At 43.5% G+C, this 23,557-nt stretch overlaps 1 protein-coding gene across 8 annotated transcripts in view; it reads left to right on the top strand.

The window, feature by feature from the left end:
- KTN1 (kinectin 1) overlaps positions 1 to 17,430 on the top strand; it is an 86,712-nt gene extending 69,282 nt beyond the window's left edge. For 5 of the 8 annotated variants that reach the window (XM_040969930.1, XM_040969927.1, XM_040969931.1 and 2 more), the window contains 11 exons: positions 253 to 342; positions 5,101 to 5,181; positions 5,922 to 6,011; positions 6,143 to 6,235; positions 7,043 to 7,114; positions 7,341 to 7,424; positions 7,589 to 7,672; positions 10,067 to 10,150; positions 11,785 to 11,877; positions 12,351 to 12,464; positions 17,120 to 17,430. In XM_040969930.1, the coding sequence (XP_040825864.1) occupies positions 253 to 342; positions 5,101 to 5,181; positions 5,922 to 6,011; positions 6,143 to 6,235; positions 7,043 to 7,114; positions 7,341 to 7,424; positions 7,589 to 7,672; positions 10,067 to 10,150; positions 11,785 to 11,877; positions 12,351 to 12,455 (876 nt within the window). In that variant the 3' untranslated portion in view covers positions 12,456 to 12,464; positions 17,120 to 17,430. The remainder of the gene's footprint in view (positions 1 to 252; positions 343 to 5,100; positions 5,182 to 5,921; positions 6,012 to 6,142; positions 6,236 to 7,042; positions 7,115 to 7,340; positions 7,425 to 7,588; positions 7,673 to 10,066; positions 10,151 to 11,784; positions 11,878 to 12,350; positions 12,465 to 17,119) is intronic. The other 3 variants (XM_040969934.1, XM_040969929.1, XM_040969933.1) reach the window with 1 other exon arrangement.
- The last annotated feature ends 6,127 nt before the right edge of the window (positions 17,431 to 23,557 follow it).

Below are 23,557 nucleotides of genomic sequence, written 5' to 3'. Positions count from 1 at the left end.
TTTTTAATACCAAGGGAAACATCCTTATTGTCAAATATTATTTTGACTTGGTTACTGTCTAAGACATTATTTTCTGTTTAGGATGCTTTAGAGATTTTGCAGATTTTTTCTGAAGCATTTTAATATCTAAAAATAGGAAATGTTAACATTTGTTACTATTAAATAGTTTCTTCTTCTCTTGTTAAAAGACCATAGCTCTTTTTGAAAATTTTGTGATTTTATAGGTTTGATTTCATTCATCTTCTGCTTTAGGAAAGACAACAACATGTGGCAGCTGTCGAGTTGGAGGCTAAAGAAGTTCTCAAAAAATTGTTTCCAAAAGTGTCTGTACCTTCCAATTTGGTAAGATTAACTTACTTTTTTTGACATTTTCTTGTCATTATTAAGAAAGTTGTGAATCAGCAGCGTTTGCATCCTGTGCTTGGTTTCACTATTGATGTGGGAGTGCTTTCCAGTGGTTGTGATAAGTAACTGGACTCAAAATTCTGTGTATTCATATGATGCTTTTATTACGTCCCTTAAGTTTTACATATCAAACATCTTAGAAAGCCTATTAAGGTCACATTTGGGAAAGAACTGCTTCTGAATTGTTAATGAAATCGATAATTAACTTACTGGCTGTGTTCAAAATAGGACTTCATTTTAAGTGATTGTGTCTTAGTTTTACAAGTGCTTTATTTCTTCATACATTCAGTACTGTGAATTGGGGTTTTTCCATTTCCAAACTGAAAATGTTTGTTACTTGCTAACTTCTTCAAGCAGCAGTCTCAGCCTGTTTTGACCATTTGGGGAGTGAATCAGCAGTTGGAAGATATCTCTTTTTTATCTCTCTTCCTAGGAAGAGACTTTTAAATCAATAAATACATCTTTAAAAAAAAAAAGGAGAAGATAAGATAGAACATCTTGCTTTGCTTATTTAAGATTGTCATTTTTTAAGTGGAAGAAAAAAGTTACTTTTGTTCAAAAAACTTCAGTATGGTAAAGTTTAAAGTTTATGGTAAAGCCAGTGAGTAGGCATATGAGTTTCCTAAAATGGTAGATTTTTTTACTTTTATGAAAAATTGTGTTTATTTTTGAATAAAACATATATAGAATGGCAGAATTAGGGGCCCACTTCAGCATTTTCAGTATCTGAAATATGACATACATAGAATCTTATTTTACCTTCCATGACATACTTCCTGGCTTATTCTGAAGGAGTTCAAACACCAGTGTTTTATTTGTAAATGTTTTAGTACTTATTCCCTCAAAATTTAAAAAAATTATTTTCATTTAATTGGAAGACAGGTGGAGCTTAGTGGACCCACCTGCTGACTCATCCCCCAAGTGGCTTTAGGGGCGGAGCGTGGCTGCAGCCAGGAGTTGGGAGTACCATTCTGGTCTCCTACACGCACAGCAAAGACCCAGCATGCTGACTTGAAGCGTGCATGTTAGTGTGGAAAGTGGCTCAGGAGTCGAGTTCACTGATAAAGGCTGTGTGCATCCCAGCTGCCCCAATGCCCACCCTCATTGTGTGTTTCTAAAAAGCAGGAATTAAAAAAAAAGTAGGAATTCCTCTGGGTATCAGTTACTTCTCTGCTCTGCTTCCGACCCAGCTCCCTGCTAATGGCCTGAGAACAGCAGCAGAGAATGGCCCTGCCCACATGTGTGAGATCCAGATGAAGCTCCTGGTGCAGGTCTGGCCAACCCTAGCCATTTTGTCCTGGCACTGTGGCTGCAGATTAAGCCACCACCTGCAGCGCTGGCACACAGATGAGTCCTGGCTGCTTCACTTCCCGTCCTGTTACCTACTGATGAGTCTGGGAAGGGTAGTGAGGATGCTCCAAGTGCTTGGGCTCCTGCACCCACATGGACCAGGGAGAAGCTCCTGGTTCCTGACTTTGGTCTGGTCCAGTTCTGGCCATTTGGGAGTGAACCAGTGGATAGAAGATTCTCTACTTCTCAAATAAATAACATTTTTTATTTTTTAAAAATGTTAAAAACTCCTTTTAAAAATACTAATATTTAATTTTTAAAAGTGCCCTTAATTTTAATGTGGGAGTGTGAAGAAATTTATGGAAAAATGGAATTGAAAGAATAAAAATTCCCTATGAGATTTCCTCATATCTGTCAGTTACTTGGGCCATCTTCTGCTACTTTTTTCAGATGAATTAGCAGGCAGCTGGATTGAAAAATCTACTTTTCCAGATGAACTAATAGGTAGCTGGATTGGAAATGGAACAGCTGGGACTTGAACCAGCACTCATGGGATGCTGGCATTTCAGGCAAAAGGTGAACTGACTGCCATCACTCTGGCCATAGCATTCCTTTTTAATGGCAATACAACCTGCTGTTAAGAACCAAATCTTTTTTGACTAAATATCATAAGCAATAGGTATTTTTTTTTTAATAGGAACTTTTTTCAGGACCTCTGTTTTCACCCATTGCCTTTTTTTTTTTTTTTTTGAAAGATTTATTTATTTACTGGAAAGTCAGATATACAGAGAGGAGGAGAGACAGAGAGGAAGATCTTCTGTCTGATGATTCACTCCCCAAGTGAGCGCAACGGCCGATGTGAAGCCAGGATCCAGGAACCTCTTCCAGGTATCCCACATGGGTGCTGGGTCCCAAACCTTTGGGCCATCTTGTACTGCTTTCCCAGGCCACAAACAGGGAGCTGGATGGGAAGTGGAGCTGCCGGGACTTTAACCGGCGCCCATATGGGATCCCGGGCATTCATGGCAAGGACTTTTAGCAGCTAGGCCACGCCGCCTGGCCCAAGCAATAGGTATTATCTGATTTTTATGCATACATTGTTTGAATATTTCTGCATGTATCCAAAATTAAGGAATATATTAGGGCTCAGCGTTGTGGTGTGGCAAGTAAAGCCGCTGCGTATGATATTGGCATCCTGTATGTGCACCAGTTCAAGTCTCACCTGCTGACCTGCCTGGGAAGCAGCAGAGGATGGCCCAAGGCCTTGTGTCTCTGCCACTCACATGGGTGGCCTGGATGAAGCTCCTAGCTCCTGGCTCCAGGCCTAAGATCAGCCCAGCTTCAGCTGTTGTGGCCATTTGGGGACAGAATCAATGGATAAAGTTATCTCTCTCTCTTGCTCTCTCCCTTCCTCCTTCCGTCTCTTTGACTTTACCTTTCAAATAAATATTTAAGAAAATGTGTTAAACTTCCTATCTACTACAACCTAGCATTTTAAGTTTTGAACATATGAAGGCTAGTTAACCATAATAAAAGTCAGATTAATTAACATAAGTGGACAGTCATTAAAAATAAAGGGACTTTTATGTATGAAATAGATTTGTGTGTGCGTGTGTGTGTGTGTGTGTGTGTTTGCTATTCCTTTTTCACTAAGCAGATGAGCATAGAAGAAGTATGAACTGGAAGAGTTAGAGGAAAGTTTATTGACTCTAAGCAACTATATCAGTTTTCATTGCCTTTTAATTTATGTTAAATGCCAGTATTTGAAGCAGTTAAGTAGGATTTCAATAGTATTCATTTAGTCTTGACTCCGTGAGAAAACAGTTCTTGTAAGAAAACAGATTCTAGAAACGAATTTGATACTAGAGATATTGCGTTATAGAGTGATCTCAGCCTCCATTCTGTTTTCTATTTTCACTTGATTTTGATAGTTTACTGTGAATCTTGATTCAGTCCCATATAGAGTCAGAAATCATATGTGCTCTTTTGTCTTAAAACTAAATTGGAGACATAGGAGGAATAAGAGAAAATGCTGTTTGAAGAAATGGACAAGCGCTCCTCATCAAAATTTAAAATTCAGGCAAGAAGTATCAAATTTTTAAAATTTAGAATATGGAGTCCACCATGGTAGCCTAGCGCCTTGAACATGCCAGGATCCCATATGGGCACCTGTTCTAATCCCAGCAGCTACATTTCCCTTCCAGCTCCCTGCTTGTAGCCTAGGAAAGCAGTAGAAGAAGGCCCAAAGCCTTGGGACCATGCACCCACGTGGGAGACCCAGAAGAGGCTCCTGGCTCCTGGCTTTGGATCATTTCAACTCCAGCTGTTGTGGCCGCTTGGGGAATGAAATCAATGGACAAAAGATCTTCTCTGTCTCTCCTCCTCTCTGTATTATACCTGACTTTGCAACAGAAATAAAATAAATCTTTAAAAAAATTAAGAATATGATTAAAAGTATATTATGTGTTATTTACACTGGCTGACTTGTCTTCATAAGTTTTGTTACATTTATGTAAGTAAGCGCCTACATATGTCTCATGATCTTAAAGATAATTCATGAAGTTTTGTTTAAAGCTTTACTTATTCTGAATTTTGAGTTACAGAGACAGAGAGACACAGATGTTGATCTGCTGTTTGCTGATTCCCTTCCCAGTTGGCTGCACCAGTCATTGCTCAGCCAGGCTGAAGCCAGAGGGTTCTTCTGCATCCCCCTCCCCAGGAGGGCAGGGACCCAGACAATTGGACCATCTTCCCCTGCTTCTACCAGGCTGTGAGCAGGGAGCCGAGTTGGAAAGGGTGTGGTAGGGCGACCAGTTGGTACCCATATGGGATACTGGCGTATGGGTAGGTGGCAGCTTTATCCACTGTGCCACAATGCTGGTTCCGAGTTTCTTAGCTTGAAGGAATAATCCTTGGAGCACCTTCACAGAGATTTGAATCTTCTTAATAAAATATCTTCACTTGAACTCTGAGTTTATAAATTTGAAACATTTAACTTTCAAGAACTATTTTGCTTAGAGAAAACATTTTTTAAAAATTAACCATTCTGAGCTTTCTGTGTTGAAAGATTGAATATGTTAGTTCTGGCGCTAGTGATTGGTAGAGCCCATCTTTAAACTCGGGTCTTTTATTTCTGAGTCCAACATTCAATTGTCATCACTCTTGGTTAGGATAAACATTTTCATTTTGATGGTATCATATTGGTCAGTTTTTAGTGTCTATTTTGAAAATTTAGTTAAGTACAATTTGTGCAGCACTTTTCTGAAATTTCTGGTAAAGTGGTGCCTTGTGTTTGTAGGTTTCTGTCATAATTGAGTGTTATTTTTGAATGTTTACTCTATTTCATGTATATACAAATTCAAAATACATTTGGAAATTGACAGCCTTGACTGTTTTCCTCCACAGAGTTATAGTGAGTGGTTGCGTGGATTCGAGAAGAAGGCGAAGGAGTGTGTGGCTGGAGCTTCCGGGGCGGAGGAGGTCAAGGTTTGTTCAGGAGTGGAGCTCTCAGTGTTGCAAGCAAGCAGAAACGAGGAGGGGGCTGCAGCTGGCCTCTGTGTGCTTCGGAAGACAGTGACCCATTGTTGTAAAATGGTGATCTCTGGAGGAATCCTGTGACTCTGCCTTGCATTTATTTGCATGGCAAATGTTTTACCAGTTCTGTAGTCAACTCTGTATTAATCATGTCCCAAACCCAATGCCTAATTGTTGTGTATTTGCTTTTTAGCTTTATTATAAAAAGTGCAGAGCAGTTTAAGTAAGGTGGTAGACTCTTGTTGGCTTGCCGAAACATCTACAGATAGTCATTACAAATATTGAGAAACTGAATCGGTTTTTATTCTTAACTGCTAAAGCTAGAGGATTTGTTATTATGAATTGCTGTATCTTAAGTGGTCTGAGTGAAATCTCCTTTCCTGAGTGTTTAGCTTAGAGATCGTGGCCTTCACATGTGGATCTGCTTTGATTCTATGATCTGACTAAAGCGTAACAAGCCTATTTGTTCTAGAATTGTGTATTAATATTTTGTAGTGAGTATATCATTAGTTGAGAACCAAATGCCCAAACGATCATGGAATGTCATTGCGACTTAGAAGGGTTGAAATGCAGAGCTCCATCGTAAGACATTTTGAAACTGTTTGTTGTAATAAGTCATTAGGTATTGAACCAAATTTGAAACACAAAACTCCGAGGTTACAAATTACAGAACTTTATTTCATTCTTTGCAGGTTCTAGAGCACAAGTTGAAAGAAGCTGATGAGATGCACACGTTGTTACAGCTAGAGTGTGAAAAATACAAATCTGTACTCGCAGAAACAGTAGGAAATGGGTTTTAATCTACATTTTGGGTTTTTTTTTTTAAATTTGTATCTTTTTTCATGTTTGAAATAAGTCTGTTTTGACCTTAGAATGCAAATTTTGAAAACATCTATACTATTTTTATTTGTAGGAAGGAATTTTACAGAAGCTACAAAGAAGTGTAGAGCAAGAAGAAAACAAATGGAAAGTTAAGGTTGATGAATCACAGAAGACTATTAAACAGGTATTTTGTTGAGAGGTTAGAGCAGTGGGCCTCAGGGTGTAAGTGTTGATCCAGTGCCAGCATCCCCCAGAGGAGCACACACCCGAGAGGAGGCTGGAGGGCAGCGGTCGGTGTGTTGCTGAGGTCTCTGCGTGCTTCTCCTGTGCCTTCTCTCCCGTGCTGGAAACTGCTGAGGTGTGGAGTAAGACTCACAGAATAGAAAGGACTTTGTAGTTCTAGAATTAGTATGTGATAACATCAGGTGAATGGTGGCGGGGAGAAGAGTGGAGGGGGTATTCTCTGTGTCCATGGAACTGCATCATGAATAATAATAATAATAAAAAAAGCAACATCAAAATAAATTTTAGATCCAAACTAGTTCTTAAAATACTCATATTTAATCTCTGCTACAGTATTCAAGAAAAACTAGTCATTTTTCTGTTTGTGTGACTTGAATGTTACTGTGTAGTCTTCATTTTTCTCCCATTTACTTCAATGTAGTAAATGGTGCCATCTGTTACATTCTCAGGCCAATTTGTGCAGAATTTAGAGCTGCTGTTACTTCATGTTACTACTTTGGGATTACATGTATTTGTTAATTATTAATAAAAACTTATGTATTTTAAATAGGCCTAATTAAAACATCATGCAAATGAAATAGGTTTTGACCACAGTTTTAATCAAGTAGTATGTGAACCTCTCACTTTTCTGGACTTTTAGCAGTGTAGTTTGACTTGTATTGAGACAGGTTTTGAAACGTCTGAAACAAAACAGAAGCTTGGCATTTTGGGTCCTTTTCCTTGGTCCTGTAATTGTTGTATGTTTCAGATGCAGTCGTCATTCACATCTTCAGAACAAGAATTAGAGCGATTAAGAAGAGAAAATAAAGATATTGAAAATGTATGTACGTTAATGATTGGGCTTGTACTCTGTGAGCTCCTTTTTAGCAGTAGGGTTGTCTGATATGTTAAGGTTACTTGCATCTGGTGTTGCAATTATGCTCTTAATATTTCAGTGTTTGAGTTAATATGATATTTAAGAATATAAAGCCGTAGCTTTCCATTGTGGGGAAACATGAGAAGAAATCTTAAATGTGTTAAGTTTTCCTTCTTTGTTGCATTGCCAGCTGAGAAGAGAGCGAGAACATTTGGAAATGGAACTAGAGAAGGCAGAAATGGAGCGATCTACTTACGTGACGGAAGTCAGAGAGGTACTAACAACAAAATTGCTCAACCTTGCCTCTGTAGTCATGCTAAGTTTATATCAGAATGTTACTTCAGTTCAGTATAAAGTGTCTGTGGCAGAGCTTCCAAGTAGCTACAAAACATGGACTAACTCAAGGAGATCAATCTTAAACTCTAAACTTCATTGCAGCTGAAAGATCTGTTGACTGAATTGCAGAAAAAACTTGATGATTCATATTCTGAAGCAGTGAGACAGAATGAAGAGCTAACTTTGGTAAGCAGTTTGTTCTCCACGGGCATCAAGTAGGCTCTCACAGCACTCGTGCTGACCTGTGGAGACACTGGCTGGACTGTCCCCTGGCTAACCTTCTTAGCTTGACCTTCTGGAAGTTTCAGATACTCTTCCTGTTCTGGTGACTCCCATGATAAGCCTTCTTTGCTTGCCTCCTGAGATGTTTCTTCTCTTTCTAGCTCTTAACAATGGCATGTTCGGCTTCCAATTCCTTTTCAGATGTTTTCTGTTTTCTAAAGCCTGATTTCTTGAGCGATGTTATTTTCAGTGACTGAAGCAGAACAAAGATTGGCTAAATTGTGAAGATTACTTGTAATGCATGCTTAGTGTTAGAGCTATTTACAAACCCCACGAATCCCTCTTGGAGTCAGTAGACAGGATGCTGCTGGGGAAGAAAATTCAGAAGTGTGGCGATTAGTTCAGGTTGCTCACAGCACAGACTGGTGCAGTTGGCCAGGCCTTCTTGCACTCTGCCCTTCGATCAAGGGCATTTACACAACCTGGTAGTTGGCTTCAGTAGCTTTTCTAAGTTATAAATGACAAGCTTATAAAATTCTTTAATCCTAAAAATGTGAACTTGGAGTTAGCTACATGACTCAAGATACACAAAGCCCTCAATTCCAGTTCTTCAGCTTTCTGAACACTTGCACTCACAGCTTATGTAAGTGTGACACAGGCACGGCTGTCTTGGTCTCTGTGTTAAGTAATCATGTCTTCCTGTGACTTAAAATTGTTAACAATAAATGGTTAGATTTTTAAAAAAGGATCAAAATAAGCTCTGGGAAGATTACTTAAATTTGCTTCCTACTCAAAAGTTGCCTCACCCAGCTAGGACTGCTGCGTGTGCCAAGGAGAACCACACGTTCACCTGTAGTGTTGGTCGGCTGTGTTAGGCTAATCAGGGCTTAAGGAGCACCACATGACATCCACACACAGAGCCAGGTTCACACACAGGGCTATTCTTGTATCTCCGTGTTGACTCAAAGCTCTGATTTGTGGTTTTTGTTCTCTGTGAAGAGGGCATTTTGAGTGGTAATTGTTTGGATTTTTTTGTTTGTTAGGGGCATTTTTTTATTTGTTTGACCTTGAAAGTTTGGAATGCTTTTTTCAGTCCATTCCTTTGCTTAGGATAGCTGTTGCCGCATTGTAAGATAATTTTGTCTTTCTGTACATACTTTGTGTGCTTTCGGTCCAGAGGATTAACCAACCTCCTTGACATACAGAATTAAACTACCATTGGGATATTTACATTGAGTTTGTCAAATGAAGTTTCCATGTGAAATGCCCCCTTGTTAAGTTTTCTTTCCGTCTTTTAAGAATTTTTATTGAGAAGGCGTATATACTGAAGAGTTATAGAAAGATCTTCTATTTGGTGGTTCACCCCCTAAACAGATACAGCGGCTGGAGCTGAGCTGATATGAAACCAGGGACCAGGAATTCTTCCACGGTTCCTGTGCAGGTGCAGGGTCCCAAGCGTTTGGCCGTTCTCGACTGCTTTCCCAGGCCACAAGCAGGGAGCTGGATGGGAAATGCAGCAGCTGGGACATGAACTGGTGCTCATATGAGCTCCTGGCAGGTGCAAGGCAAGGATTTAGCCACTAGGCAACAGCAATGGACCCTTTCTTCAGTTTAAATGACTTATTTTCCTTTTTGGATTGCCAGAACTATCTGGAAAGTCATATCTATTGGTCAGAGGGCAAAAGCAATCGACTTAATGAGTTTAATGAAATAGAAGAGTTTTTCTTTTCTTTTTTTGCATTATAGTCTATTTCCTTATTTATATTTGATTGGAACAATTCCCAAAGAATACACACACACACACACGTATATATGTATATATGTATATACGTGCACAGATGCGCCAGACGGCCGTCGGCCATTGAGAAGTCACAGATACTCCTTTCTGATGTAGTTTAGAGCAATCTAGTCTTGCATAGTGTCTACTTCTAAAGGTCAGTGTCTTTTAAGAACATTACCAAATTGACTTATAATTGAAGTAAATGAAGAAAACCTTTGAGAATTGGTAAAATTTCTGTTTGTCTTTTAATTTGGAATACTTTCACTAAGTATTTTATGAGTAGTTTTTTTTTTTTTAATTTGGTTTACTTGGTATTTAATGATTCTGTTTTTACACTTGCAATTTTCTGCTCCAAACTTGAATTCATCTCTGTAGCTTTCTTATCTTTAGCTTTACAGCTGGGGAGCCTCCACTGCTTAGCTTCTCTATACACTCGGTGCAGCGTGTCGGCTCACCCAGCGTGCGTAGGAACTGTTGGTGGTTTCAATCTTTTACTTTCATTTTCAGCGCTAGAAGTGGCAGCATAATTGAAGAAGGGTGCAAGTGAAGCTAATTGTGGTTTTGCTTTATTTTTACAGTTGAAGACACAGTTAAATGAAACACACACAAAACTTAAAACTGAGCAAAACGAAACAAAGAAAGTAGCTGGTGATCTCCATAAGGTATGATGACGCTAGCTTGTCCTGGAGCTGCCGCCCCTGGGGCTGTGCTGGGCCTCAGTTCCTTGGCATCATTATATTAACTTGTTTATGAGTTTGGGCAGTGACAGTTTTTTGGAACTAAATTTTCTAACAGTGAAATTTTAAATTTAATTGGAGTTTTTCTTTAAAATCTGGTTAAATTATGGTTTTTCTAGCCATTCACAAAGAGTATTTTGGCTAAAACTAATAGATACAAAATAAGAAGAAATGAACATATATATGTTTCTCGTATTTCAGACTATGTTCCGATTATTTGCTTTTTATGCAGCTACTTTTTTCTTAATCTCATATACAGATGTGTGATATTTAGGCTTTCATGTGTTTCTCTTTGTCTTAAGGTGGCAGATTACTTGTTGTATGATTGGAAATGCTTTAGTCCAATTCATGTATGCTTGTGTGTCTGCTGTCTCAGAGACTCCACCATTAACTGCCCCAAAGCACAGTGTGTGAGGGTATCTGTTTCCATGTTTCCTAACTAGTACTGAATATTGTTATACATAATATTTGATATTTTTATTGATTGTTTTTTAGAATTAAAATTCTTTTGGGAAGTCACCTCTTAATAAATTGAACAAAGTAGTTTTTGCTGTTGCCTGTGCTGGTAGCGTGTAACTATCGCATTGCGAAAGTGTAGGAATCCAGAAGTGCTTTTGGCTGTTTCTCTGTACATGTGGACTTGAAAAGTTTTGGACCATCACACTTTAGTTTACACGTAGTTTACATGGTCAAAAGTTCAGGATGTCTTTTTACTTTGTTATTTTAATTTTTGACATCTGGATTAAAATGCAAAGTACAGTTTTAGTTTGGCAATGTAATTCTAAAAATACTTTAATGATAAATAGGTGCTCAAAGGTGTAAACTTGTGATGTTATTTCTGATTGCTAAAATAGTAATGATAGGTAATAGTTAACTGTCCTCCGTTTACACAGTAGAAATACTGTGTGATATTCAATATGAGATGCTCATAAATATTTATTGACCAAAAAAGGTTAGCAAATGCTTTGTGAAACAAGCAAATATAAAACAGCCTGTTTCTGTGAAACTTGTGCTGATTTTTAAAATAAGCACATGAGCCTGGAGAGGGGGCTGGAACAGGGGTCAGCAAACCCACCGACTGTCTTAGGGGTTGTAAACCACATGGGGTTTCTCTTCTCTCCCCTCTCTTCTCCTTCCTTCCTCTCTCTCTCGCTCTCTCTCTCTCTCCCTCCCCCTCCTTCCCCCTCCTTCCCTCCCTTTCTCTCCCCCCTCTCTCCCTCCTCCCTCCCCCTTCCTTTCTTTCTTTGACATAAACTTTTAAAGATGTAAATAACTGCCTGTGAGCTGTACACAGATTGGGGCCACATCAGGCTAACTCCTGTTCTAGACCAGGGTTCTCCTAAAATATAAGCAGTGATGCACGATTTTTATCATTTTAAATTCTTGAAAAAAGTGAACATGTGTATGTATATTCTGATGGGGAGTGGGAACTATTTTCAAGAAACTTTGTATTTTGAGAGAAACTGATTTTTCCCAAATATGTAGCGAGACAACTTCATGTACTTGTGTTTGTTTAACAGGTGTTTCATTCAGTAGCTGTTGTTCTGCTTTCTTCACAGGCCCAAAAGTTATTGGAACTAATCCAGTCGAAAATAGTTAAAGTTGCTGAAGACACTACCATTATTGAGAACAGTGATGTTTCCCCAGAAGTGGTATGCATTTTAACTTCAGATTTCTGGGTTAATTGCCCTGTTAACTGTTTGAAGCATAAAAAATAGAGATGGATCCATCTCAGACTGGTAAAATGTGTTCTATAAGTCATGTTGCACTCTCCATGAAGGTTATCTGTTTTTCATCTTATTTTTAACAAAAATGCAATGATTTTATTGTCGTTTTCACTTTGTGTGGATTTTAAGATTTGTGTAGAGAGGTAATTATGGAGTAGTGATGTGTATTTCCTTTATTGTAGACTTTAAGGTTTTCCCTCTGTGGCCGAATAACGTGTATAGGATAGTGTTCTTTGTCACTAGCAACTTTACACCTCTAGTTAGCAAGCAGCATTTCTCTGGCTTTCAGCAATTTTGATTTTTAAGTTCTTTTTGAGGTTGATGTTGGTGTTTCCTAGTTTTGGCTGCCAGGTCCTTCTCCTGGTGTGTGGAGGTCTCTATCGCTTGCTTCTTTGCAGGGTTCTTCTGAGAAGGAGACGATGTCTGTCAGTCTGAATCAGATTGTGACGCAGCTGCAGCAGTTGCTCCAGAGAGTGAACCAGCAGCTCACCCAGGACAAGTAGCGTGAGCAGGTGGGTTTGCTAGGGGCACCTGCAGGGCTGCTCTTGTCACCTGGGATTCCCGAATTGCTATAACTTATCAGGCTCTTCTTTTATGCTTGCAAATTGAGTGTCCCTTAACCAAAGTGCACTTAACCTCAAAGTGCTCCAAAGCCCGAACCTTTGCAACACTGAAATAATGCTCAACATTTTAGATTTTGAAGCTTTCTGTATTTCAGGTTTCTGGTTTGGGGTACTCAACTGTTTAACTATGGAAATTTTCCAAAACCTGAAAAAACTTCTCGGATCTAAAACATTTCTGCTCCCAAACATTTCAGATAAGAGATCCCAAGCCTGTGATGAGAGACTCAGGGCGGTTAGGAAATGTATTAATAAGTGCTCTGAAGTTGGTTAGTGGGCCTTGGCTTCATTGGTAGAGAACTCGGGTGGTTATGAGGCTGCTTGAATTTGGAGTTGGCCCCATGGATGACCTTGAGCGTTTTTGTTTTGCTGTGATGGTCTACTTATTTTAAGTCTTGTGAACCTTTTTTGTTTGCATATTTTCACATTTGCTTTAATAGTATTGTACTAGAAACTACAACACTTCTCTTTGATAACAGTATTTTTTTAATTCTGGATTTATGAAGTCACAATAATTTGTTAACATTATCACATCAGTCTTGATGACTTAGGTGGTTGACAGGCAGCTTCCCTAAGTGAAAACATAGCAACCTTCCCAGCTGACAGATGTAAATCCAAACGTGACAAGTGGCAGGATGGCTAACAGTGGTGTGTTATGAGTAATGTGACGGACGGTGTGAGAACAGAGCTGTGCTGAGCCCCGAGGGCTCTCCTTCCTTAGGTTCCAGCCAATCCTGACAATGGTAACTCCTTAGGTTTGTATGCAGAGGGCTACACAATTATTGTTTTCCCTTGTATGTTGGCATTACCTTTAACTGATGGTGAGTTCATCTTTTTGTGTATGCTTTTAAAACTGACATCAGATGATTAAATTGAAAACACTGTGTGTGATCTTTTTTTGAGATACATTTATTTGAATGGTTAGAGAGTTAGACAGGGATGTCCCATCTTGTTTCACTTGCCTAAATATCTCGTGACAGGCAGCTTGGGCCATGCTGGAGTTAGGAGCCAAGAACTCCATCTGGGTCTATTGTGTGAGCGGCACGGACCTTCCCAGGGTGTGCAGTGGAGGGTGCTGGAGCAGAAACAGCGGCTAGGACTTGAATCAACACTGTGTTGTGGGATGCCAGCATCCCAAGCGGTGCTGTAGTTCAACTCCTGAGAATAAGATGGGTTCATCTTCATGATGTAGAGAAGAGTTTATATCTGATGTTAAGAAGCCTTTTTATTTTTAAAGAAAGATGTTTTTATTTATATGAAAGAGAGGAAGTTTCCATCTGCTGGGTCACTCCCCAAATAACCACAGTGGTCAGGTTGGGCCAAAACTAGAGGCCAGGAGCTTTTTCCAGGTCTCCCAAGCACTTCATTGCTTTCCCAGGCGTATTAGTAGGTAGCTAGATGAGAATGGAGCAGCTGAGACTCGAACCGGTGTCCATATGGGATGCCGGCCTTGGAGGTTGTAGGCTTTACATGTTATGCCACAACACTGACCCCACAGAAATCTTTTTTAATTCACACTTCAAACAAGCATGACTTATTCAGGATTGTTCTGTACATGTTCAATAAAGAAAAATGTTTGAAATGAAAATAGACATCGTAATCTAAAATTTTTTTAAGATTTGTTTATTTATTTTTATTGCAAAGTCAGATATACAGACACAGAGAGGAAGATCTTCCGTCTGATGATTCACTCCCCAAGTGACCGCAATGGCTGGAGCTGAGCCAATCTGAAGCCAGGAGCCAGGAGCTTCTTCTGGGTCTCCCATGCTAGTGCAGGGTTCCAAGGTTTTGGACCATCCTCAACTGCTTTCTCAGGCCAGAAGCAGGGAGCTGGATGGGAAGTGGAGCAGCCAGAGCAGCCAGGATTAGAACTGGTGCCCCTATGGGATCCCAGCACATTCAAAGCGAGGACTTAAGGCGCTAGGCCACAGCTCTGGGCCCAGTAATTTAGATTTTTTAAGATGTGTTTTTATTTGAAAATCAGATTTACAGAGAGAAGAAGAGACAGAAAAGAGTCACCAATTGGCCACAGTGGCCGGAGCTGAGCTGATCTGGATCCGGAGCCGGGAGCCTCCTTTGCAGCAGCCTTCCTCAGCTGCTTCCCAGGCCCTTAGCAGGGAACTGGATCAGAAGTGGAGCAGCTGGGAGCGAGCCGGTGCCCACATGGAAAGCTGGTGCCACGGGCACAGGCTTAGGTTCCTCTGCATGGTGACAGCCCAGATACATGTTTACTTAGGATTTTGGATTGTTATAGGGGTTAGATGTGTTTAGTGTATAACTTGTAAAAATCTTAAACTTTGTTTTCCTTTTGGAAGTTGTCCTCTCTGTTTCGTATGGAGCGACAGGGAGTGGTTAAGGTGTGTGGATTGATGGCAGTCCTGTTCGTTATGTGCTACCTGTGTTCCAGGTGGCTCTTTCTCCTTGTTCACATTAGCTTGCTTTCTGAGTGTCCTGGTTTTTTGTATTTCTGACCAAATCCGGGAACTTTACTGTCCCAGCTTCCCTCCCGTTGGACCCAGTTTGTGGAGTCCTGAGAGGGAGAGGGGTGGGCGCAGCCGCTGGCCCTTGGTGGGTGTGCCAGTGAGCCCGGTGTGCGTGGAACATGCGGGCAGTCACTCTGCATCAGGTCGGCAGCTGTCAGGGTTGTTCCCTGGCCCTCTGCAGGCCCTGGCGGGTCAGAGTGCTCTGGTCCCTGCTCTTGGCTGGGCTTGCCCCTTCCCTGACTCAAGCACTCTACTTCCTGGTGCCTTTTATCTTTTTTTTTCTTTTTCCTATGTTCTAATTTCTTGGTGCCAGCCTCTTAAAGGTCATTTCAGTTCATTCTTTTTCCTTGAGTCGATACTTGGTATGTCATTGGTGAAATGGGGAAACCCACAGTATTAGCCATAAAAAATGGAGGTGAGGCTGTGTGTGTGTGTGTGTGTGTGTGTGTGTGTGTGTGTGTGTGTGTGTGTGTGTGTGTGTTTGTCCCTGCCTCCTTTGACAAGTAGATTCTTGCAGGATGCTGTCATCCTCTTGCTGAAGTACAAGAGTTAGTATTACAAATGGAGATGAGCTTCTATCTCCATACCTAATGCTTGGCTTTCCACAAGTCGGGCCTCATTTTACTGTAGTGTGTTTATGTAGGGTTTCAGAGTTTAATGAACTACTGGTCTGTGTAGACTCTCTCCTCAGCAACAGCTGGTGCTGACTGCTTTTTAAACATCTAATTGCTGCTTTCCTCTCTACTTTTTATTGTGAAAATGTTCACACGTCAAGCTGAAAGAGTAGGGGCAGCTCTTGGGCTCCTTGTTGAGCTGTGCTTTGGGACAGCTGTGTTCTGCATCTGAATGCCAGTGGCCTGCTCCTGGCGAGCTGTGCGGGGGGGCCCAAGGCCTGGGCTGCTCCCCACCTGGGGGAGGCCTGCAGTGACTTCCTGGCTCCTGGTCTCAGCCTTCCCAGTGGCCCCAGTCATGGTGGGCAGCCGGAAAGTGAAGCAGCCACTGGGGGCACTGCCTGAGCTGACAGAATAGTGTCACTCGTGAACTCTGTGTACGTCTGGCCCTGAGTATTTTGCTGATGTGAAAGCATTTGAAGGCGAGGTTGGGTCTTCATGGCGCCTTTGAGGACCTCAGAACCAGGGCATTCTCTTTGAAATCCATAGTGTTGTCATCATAGCCAACAAGGTTAAACAGTATTCTTTTATGATTACTTTAACTTATCATTTACCACGAGTTTTATAGGTTAAGGATTCTTCCCTCCCCCTCCCTTCCCGTTTTCCCTCCTGCGATTTGTTGAATATCCAGTACTGTTTTCACATTCAAGTTTCTTTGGTTGCACCCAGAATCACTTTTTGTTGATTTTCTGGCAGCCAGTATCCAAATTGAAATCTTGTGTTTGATTAATAAGTCACTTTATTGTCTAGTTATTTTAAAATTTCAGTTCTTCTAGTTATCTGAGCCAGGAAACACGTGATGTCAGAGTCCTACTTAAATTTCAGCGTCTTCCCTTTTCAGGCGTGCCCACCTTCATCATCTTTACATTCCCTGGAGTAAGACTAATGAAAAGGAATTCCCAGTGGGGCTTTCTGGCTCACGTGTTAAAACGTCTGCGTAGAGGGGCCAATGTTGTGGCACACAGGCATCTCATTGGAGCACTGGTTTGATCCCTGGCTGCTCAGCTTCCTGTTAATGAACCTGGGAAAGTAACAGGATGGCTGAAGATTGGGCCTCTTCCACTGACACTGGAGCCCAGGATGCAGTTCCAGCTCCTGTGTTTGCCTGGACCAACCCTGGCTACTATGGCCATTTTGGGAGTGAATCATTGGGTGCAAGACTTCTGTCACTTTGCCTATCAAGTAAATTAATCTTTCAATGTCTGCGTAAAAACTTCTTTGTTCTGAATACTGCTTTTTGTTTTGTTTTGTTTTGCTTGCCGTTAGTATGAGTTAGTTTGCATCGAGTTAAAAGGGCCCCATTAGATCAAATGGAATAAATACAAGACAGATGTCTTCTGGTTGCTTTTAGTTGCTTTGTTGTTAAAATGGATTTCTTTCTGATCTCTTGCAGAATGAAGTAATTGGGAAACTGTTCATTGGAGGAGAACAGAAGGCATTGTATTATATTTTGCCAAATTAAAGCCTTATTTATGTTTCCACCCTTTCTACTTCGTCAGAAACACTGAACAGAGCTCTGTCTTTTATAATCCTTGTTAGACTACTGATTTCAAGAGGAAAATCTAAAAAGCCAACTCTGTAGACACCTTCAGAGTTTAGTTTTATAATAAAAACTGTTTGAATAATTAGACCTTTACATTCCTGAAGAGAAAATAAACATGTTTATCTTTTATTTTGCTCAATAAAATTGTTCAGAAGATCAAAGTGGTAAAGACCATGTGAAATCTAACATTTTAATACTGATGTTGTACACTGTTTTACTTAACATTTTGAGGAGCAACTCCTCTGACTTCAACTCAAGAAACACTTTTTGTTGCTAATGTAATCTGTTTTTGTAATGGCAGCAAATAAAGGGATGCTTCTTATTCAAACTTGACTTACTGTGAATTTCATTGGCCTGTGCTGCCATCCCGAATGCTCCGGATCAACATTGACTTGTCCCACAGCTGCCAAGGTTCTAAGACAGGACAGCTTTGCTTGGCCCTCCCACTGGAGCCCAGGGTCTCCCTCCTGTGTCGAGGAGGTCTTCCCGTGCCCACTGTCGGGAGGTCTGTCTGTGCCCACTGTCGGGGAGGTCTTCCTGTGCCCACTGTCGGGGAGGTCTGTCTGTGCCCACTGTCGGGGAGGTCTGTCTGTGCCCACTGTCTGGAGGTCTTCCTGTGCCCACTTTCGGGAGGTCTGTCTGTGCCCACTGTCGGGGAGGTCTGTTTGTGCCCACTGTCGGGGAGGTCTGTCTGTGCCCACTGTCGGGGAGGTCTGTTTGTGCCCACTGTCGGGAGGTCTTCCTGTGCCTACTGTCGGGAGGACTTCCTGTGCCCACTGTCGGGGAGGTCTACCTGTGCCCACTGTCGGGAGGTCTTCTGTGCCCACTGTTGGGAGGTCTTCCTGTGCCCACTGTCGGGGAGGTCTGTCTGTGCCCACTGTCGGGAGGTCTGTCTGTGCCCACTGTCGGGAAGTCTGTCTGTGCCCACTGTCGGGAGGTCTTCCCGTGCCCACTGTTCGGGAGGTCTGTCTGTGCCCACTGTCGGGATGTCTTCCTGTGCCCACTGTCGGGAGGTCTGTCTGTGCCCACTTTAGGGAGGTCTTCCCGTGCCCACTGTCGGGAGGTCTGTCTGTGCCCACTGTCGGGAGGTCTTCCCGTGCCCACTGTCAGGGAGGTCTGTCTGTGCCCACTGTCGGGAGGTCTGTCTGTGCCTACTGTCGGGAGGTCTTCCTGTGCCCACTGTCGGGAGGTCTTCCCGTGCCCACTGTCGGGAGGTCTGTCTGTGCCCACTGTCGGGAGGTCTGTCTGTACCCACTGTCGGGAGGTCTGTCTGTGCCCACTGTCGGGAGGTCTGTCTGTGCCCACTGTCGGGAGGTCTGTCTGTGCCCACTGTCGGGAGGTCTTCCCGTGCCCACTGTCGGGGAGGTCTGTTTGTGCCCACTGTCGGGGAGGTCTTCCTGTGCCCACTGTCGGGAGGTCTTCCTGTGCCCACTGTCGGGAGGTCTGTCTGTGCCCACTGTCGGGGAGGTCTACCCGTGCCCACTGTCGGGAGGTCTGTCTGTGCCCACTGTCGGGAGGTCTTCCTGTGCCCACTGTCGGGAGGTCTGTCTGTGCCCACTGTCGGGAGGTCTTCCTGTGCCCACTGTCGGGAGGTCTTCCCGTGCCCACTGTCGGGAGGTCTTCCTGTGCCCACTGTCGGGAGGTCTTCCTGTGCCCACTGTCGGGAGGTCTTCCTGTGCCCACTGTAGGTTACAGAGCACAAGCTTTCAGGCTTTTGGATCTGTACCGCAGGAAGACCAAGGCAGCTTTGTTTTTGCTATTGTTTCTTTAGTAGGAATACTTTCTGTTGTTTCTTCTGTAGGAATCAGCTTTTCCATTTCCTTTTCAGGTAGAATGTTACAGAGTCAACATCTGTTATCTTCTTTCTTGAGAGAGGTTGTTATTATTATTATTATTAACAATCCCTTGCGCCGCTGAGCATGGCTGTGCCTGACAGGCCAGAGCAGAGCTCATGCAGCTGCTCTTTGTCCAGCACCCAGAGCTCCCCTGGGCTGGGTCACTCCTTGCACCACAATGTCAGCTCTGTGAGCACATGGGGTCTTTGGTGTTCTGTTTGCTGCACACGGAGAAAATGCCCAACACTTTGTTGTGCTCTAGGGATGGAATTCACTGTCAGAGCTCAGAATATTTTCACAGATAGCCTGCTGTCTGGCCATGTTCACAGCACACAGGGCGGGCAGAGACGGACGGCTGGTATGGGCTGGCTGGGGCCTCTGGCTCGTCACGCCTGGTCCAGATATTCATCTGTGGGCCAAACAGTGTTGGCAGCCTCTTGCCTCTTTCCCTGTGCCACAGCTCGTGAAGCCGTTCACTGCCACAGCGGACACCCAGAGCCGTCCTTCGCATTGGGATGGGCAGGGCTGTGACAGAACTAAGCAGTTCCGGGGCCGGGGGATAGTGAGTCATGGAAACCAGGGGAGATGACCAGAACTGTATGCAAATACATCCACGTACATTGGTATTTTAACCTCCCAGGATGTGTGAATATTTTTTAAAAATTATTTTTCATTTTTTTTTAAATGACTATTTCTAACAAAAAAGTGTAGGAAGTAAGACCCTCCATCTTCTCCCAGTTACTGGTGATTTATCCTGCTACGGGTTCCGGTAGAAGTGAGGCCCTGGTGAGCGTCCCAAGGAGCCCCCACCGCTCCTGCGCCCTCCTCCAGATGCAGCGCTGTCCTGACCCTGGGCTTGGTCCTCGGCAGTACACTGATGCCTGTGGGTGTAGCCACAAGCCTGGTGCAGCTTTGCAGCTCCGCCGTGTGCTGCCTTTGCTTCAAAGGAGCTGACAGTTCACACACATTATTCATCCTGACCCATGAAACCATGGTATACTGTACATACAACAGTTCTGCTAAGGGACACTCAGATTGTCACCAGTTTATGGAAATGTTAGATTTCATCTTAAGTTCCTTTCAGAGAGGTTTTTGGTGTGATTTTGGGCAGTATTTGTTTTATATGCTTCACTTCTGTAGATTTGCTAAAGGATTGTCTTCCAATTGTTGGACAAGTGAACATGACCTGAATGACTTAAATTTCCTGAATGTGTGGAGACTTCAGAAGAAAGAAACCAACTACACACAGAAAAAGCATATTTAGTCTTGGTTTACAATAAAAGGGTTATCAGCAAGAATGTGACTATCCTGTCACCATGCTTGGCAGGCGCTCACAGTGATGATGGATGGTATGATGGATGGGGCAGCCGAGAACACACGGGGAACCCTTTTCCTGCATGCCAGGTCCGGGTAAGCAGGATTGAGCCCTATTAAACCACCTGCCACCCACAGCCCATTTCACAGGGAGGGATTGACTGACGCCCAGCACAGCCAGCCCCGTACCTTTGGAGGCCTGCTTCCTCTGCTCTTTCCTGTCCTTTGCTGAGCAGCACCATCTGCACAGCAGGGATTCTAGCACTTTCATCAAGATGACTGAAGATGAAGGGCTGTGAGATAGGCCGTGGCACAGGGAAAGTGCTCAATGGATATTCCTCTTACACAGCATCATCTGCCGCCTTTTCCTCCTTGGATTTTTGTTTTAAGGATTTATGTATTTGAAAGGCACAGTGCCAGAGAGAGATGGAGAAAGAAATATCTTCCGTCTGCTGGTTTGTGTCCCAAATGGCTACTCCAGCCAGGACTGAGTCCAGTAAAAATAGGATCCAGAAATTCCATCTTAGTTTCCCACATGGGTTGGCAGCAGCTTGAGTACATGGGTCATCTGCCACTTTTCATTGACAAGAAGCTGGGTCAGAAGTGGAGTAGCTGGAACTTGAACTAGTGTTGTGATCAATGGGACCCTGCTGAGACCTGAGAGTGGCAGCTTAACCCACTATGCCTCCACACCCGCGGTGGTCCTGTACATGTTAATACGCAGAACATCTGGTAGTATAATGGAGTTGAAGTTCAGGTGTGATGCCAAGTACGGTCCCTGGCTCCAGAGATGGGATCTGCAGAGCAGGTGCTCGGTGTGTTACAATGTTGTGTGTCCTTGGTGGAACCTAGAAGAGCAGACCCAAAGCTGGGGCAGGACTGAGCCAGGAGCCTGGGGCCCGAGTTGTGTAACTCACCAGGTTGCGTCATGTGGCCAACGTCTCGTTCCAGCATAGGAAGTTAGCAGGCCAGCCCAGGAGTTTGTGCCTTCTCTCTTGCTGCTTGTCTCCTGCCACACGGGAGGGATGCAGATGAGCGTGGACTCCTCTGGGAAGTGGAGAGACTAGCAGCTTGGCCTGAGGCCTGCCTGAGATGCTTGGCTGTGGCTGAGGTGTCTGCTGGGGAACAAGCTGTTTTGCTGCCCCCCCCCCCCGCCCCCATGTCTGCGCAGTCCAGGGCCAGGTGCTGGAGCTGTTTTAGGCAACTGACTTCAGGAACTTCAGGAATTACTCTCCAGCATCCCCAAGCTGCCAGTCTGTAATTGCTGTCTTTTCTCCCTCCTTCCCTCTTTTCTCCCCGCTCCCTTCCTGGGCACAAATGTCAGTCATCTGCTTTTCCAGTGACAGTGAGCCTGATTCAGACGCTTAGCAAACTTCTCACTGGATTTTTTACCTGTTCTTAGGACCCTAAGCTCCTCTCGGACAACCAGGGGCTCACGAATTTGGCGGAAGGGAACTGTCCTGGGCCAAGCCCAGCCTGGATGACCATGCTTGGTCTTAGCTAAAAGCCAGAAGTGATAGAGAAGGCTCCTAGGATCAGGGCACAAGGCTTGGGAAAGGCTTCTGTGATATGAACTGGGAGGCAGGGCCAAGCCAGGCTGAGAAAGGAGAGGAACCAGAGCAAGCAGTTGCTATGTCGTTACAGTAACATGTGCTTCATTTACAGGGAGGCATCACCTCCCCAGGGTGCTCAGAGACCACAAATGGGGTTTCACAGGGCAGCCGCATGCCCCACACCAGGCATGGCACTCAGAAGTGGCTCCATCCCTGTCGCATCGCCACGACCCATGCAGTCTCATGCCCTTTCAATACTGATAGAAGCCAAGACTCAGAGTTCAAACCACTGACCTCAAACCGCAGAGGGCACGTGGCAGCCTCACTGCAAACCCCGGGGCTGTTTCCTTTTTTTTCTCAGTTTTTATTTTTATTGGAAGGCTAGATTTACGTAGAGGAGACAAACATCTTGGATCTGTTGGCTCACTGTCCAAGTGTTTGATGACTAGGCTCCAAGGCAGTGTCAGAAGAAGTTGTCTACTCCCCAGGTGGCTCGGCCTCGCGAGCGGAGCCGGTGGAAGCACCTGGAGGAACATGCAGTGCTGTACTCAAAGGGGCAGGTGAGCCTTCAGCCTCTGCAGCGGCTGTCCGCCTCCACCCGTGGCCTCTCGCGGTAGTTACCGTATCTGGCCACTAGGGGGAGGCAATCGACAACGCATATATGCAAGCTTTGCTTTGCAAGGAAAAGATTTTTTTTTCCTCCTCAACTATGTAAACAACTTAAAAAAATAAATTTATTATGAAAAGAATATTTTTCCTGTAAGTGACTCTGAGGGATTTACAATTAGTAAGTCGAGGTTTGTTCTGTGGACTGGCTGTGACTGCCCTCAAGTTTTGATCTGCTTTTGTTGAGAATTCCTACGATGGCATCTTAGTCTTAGCTTTACAAATTCTATTTATTTATTAATTTAAAAAAGTTTGGGGCCCAGCGCTGAAGCATAGTGGCTGAGATCCTCGCCTTGCATGAGCCTGGATCCTATGTGGGTGCCAATTTGTATCCTGGCATCTCTGCTTCCCGTCCAACTCGCTGCTTGTGGCCTGGGAAAGCAGTAGAGGACAGCCCAAAGCCTTGCAATTGTTCATGCAAGTGAGATATCCGGAAGAGGCTCCTGGCTCCTGGCTTCAGACTGGCTCAGTTCTGGCCATTGAGGCCACTTGGGGAGGGAACCAGTAGACAGAAGATTTTTCTGTCTCTTCTGTCTGTAAATCTGCCTTTTCAATAAAAATAAATAAATCTTTAAAAAATGTTTAAGAGTGGGTATTCTCTTTTCTAAAGATTTAATCTATTTTTATTGGAAAGGCAGAGTTACTGAAAGAAGGAGATACAGAGGGAAGGGGAGAGGTCTTCCATCCACTGGCTCATCCCACCAAATGACAGGAACAGCAGGAGCTGGGCTGATCTGAAGCCAGGAACCAGAAGCCTCCTCCAGGTCTCCCATGTGGGTTCGGGGACCCGAGGACTTTTTGGCCATTCTCCACTTCTTTCCCAGGTCATAAGCAGGGAGCTGAATTGGAAATGGAGCAGCTGGGACTAGAACTGGTACCTGTTTGGGATGTGGCTCTGTAGGCAGAGATCTAGCTCACTA

This window comes from Ochotona curzoniae, unplaced genomic scaffold, assembly GCF_017591425.1.
Source record: "Ochotona curzoniae isolate NIBS_2020 unplaced genomic scaffold, NIBS_Ocur_1.0 scaffold_4701, whole genome shotgun sequence".
NCBI classification, from domain to species: Eukaryota; Metazoa; Chordata; class Mammalia; order Lagomorpha; family Ochotonidae; genus Ochotona; species Ochotona curzoniae.
The sequence above is the reverse complement of the archived record's forward strand: the minus strand, read 5'-3'. Positions and strand labels throughout refer to the sequence as shown.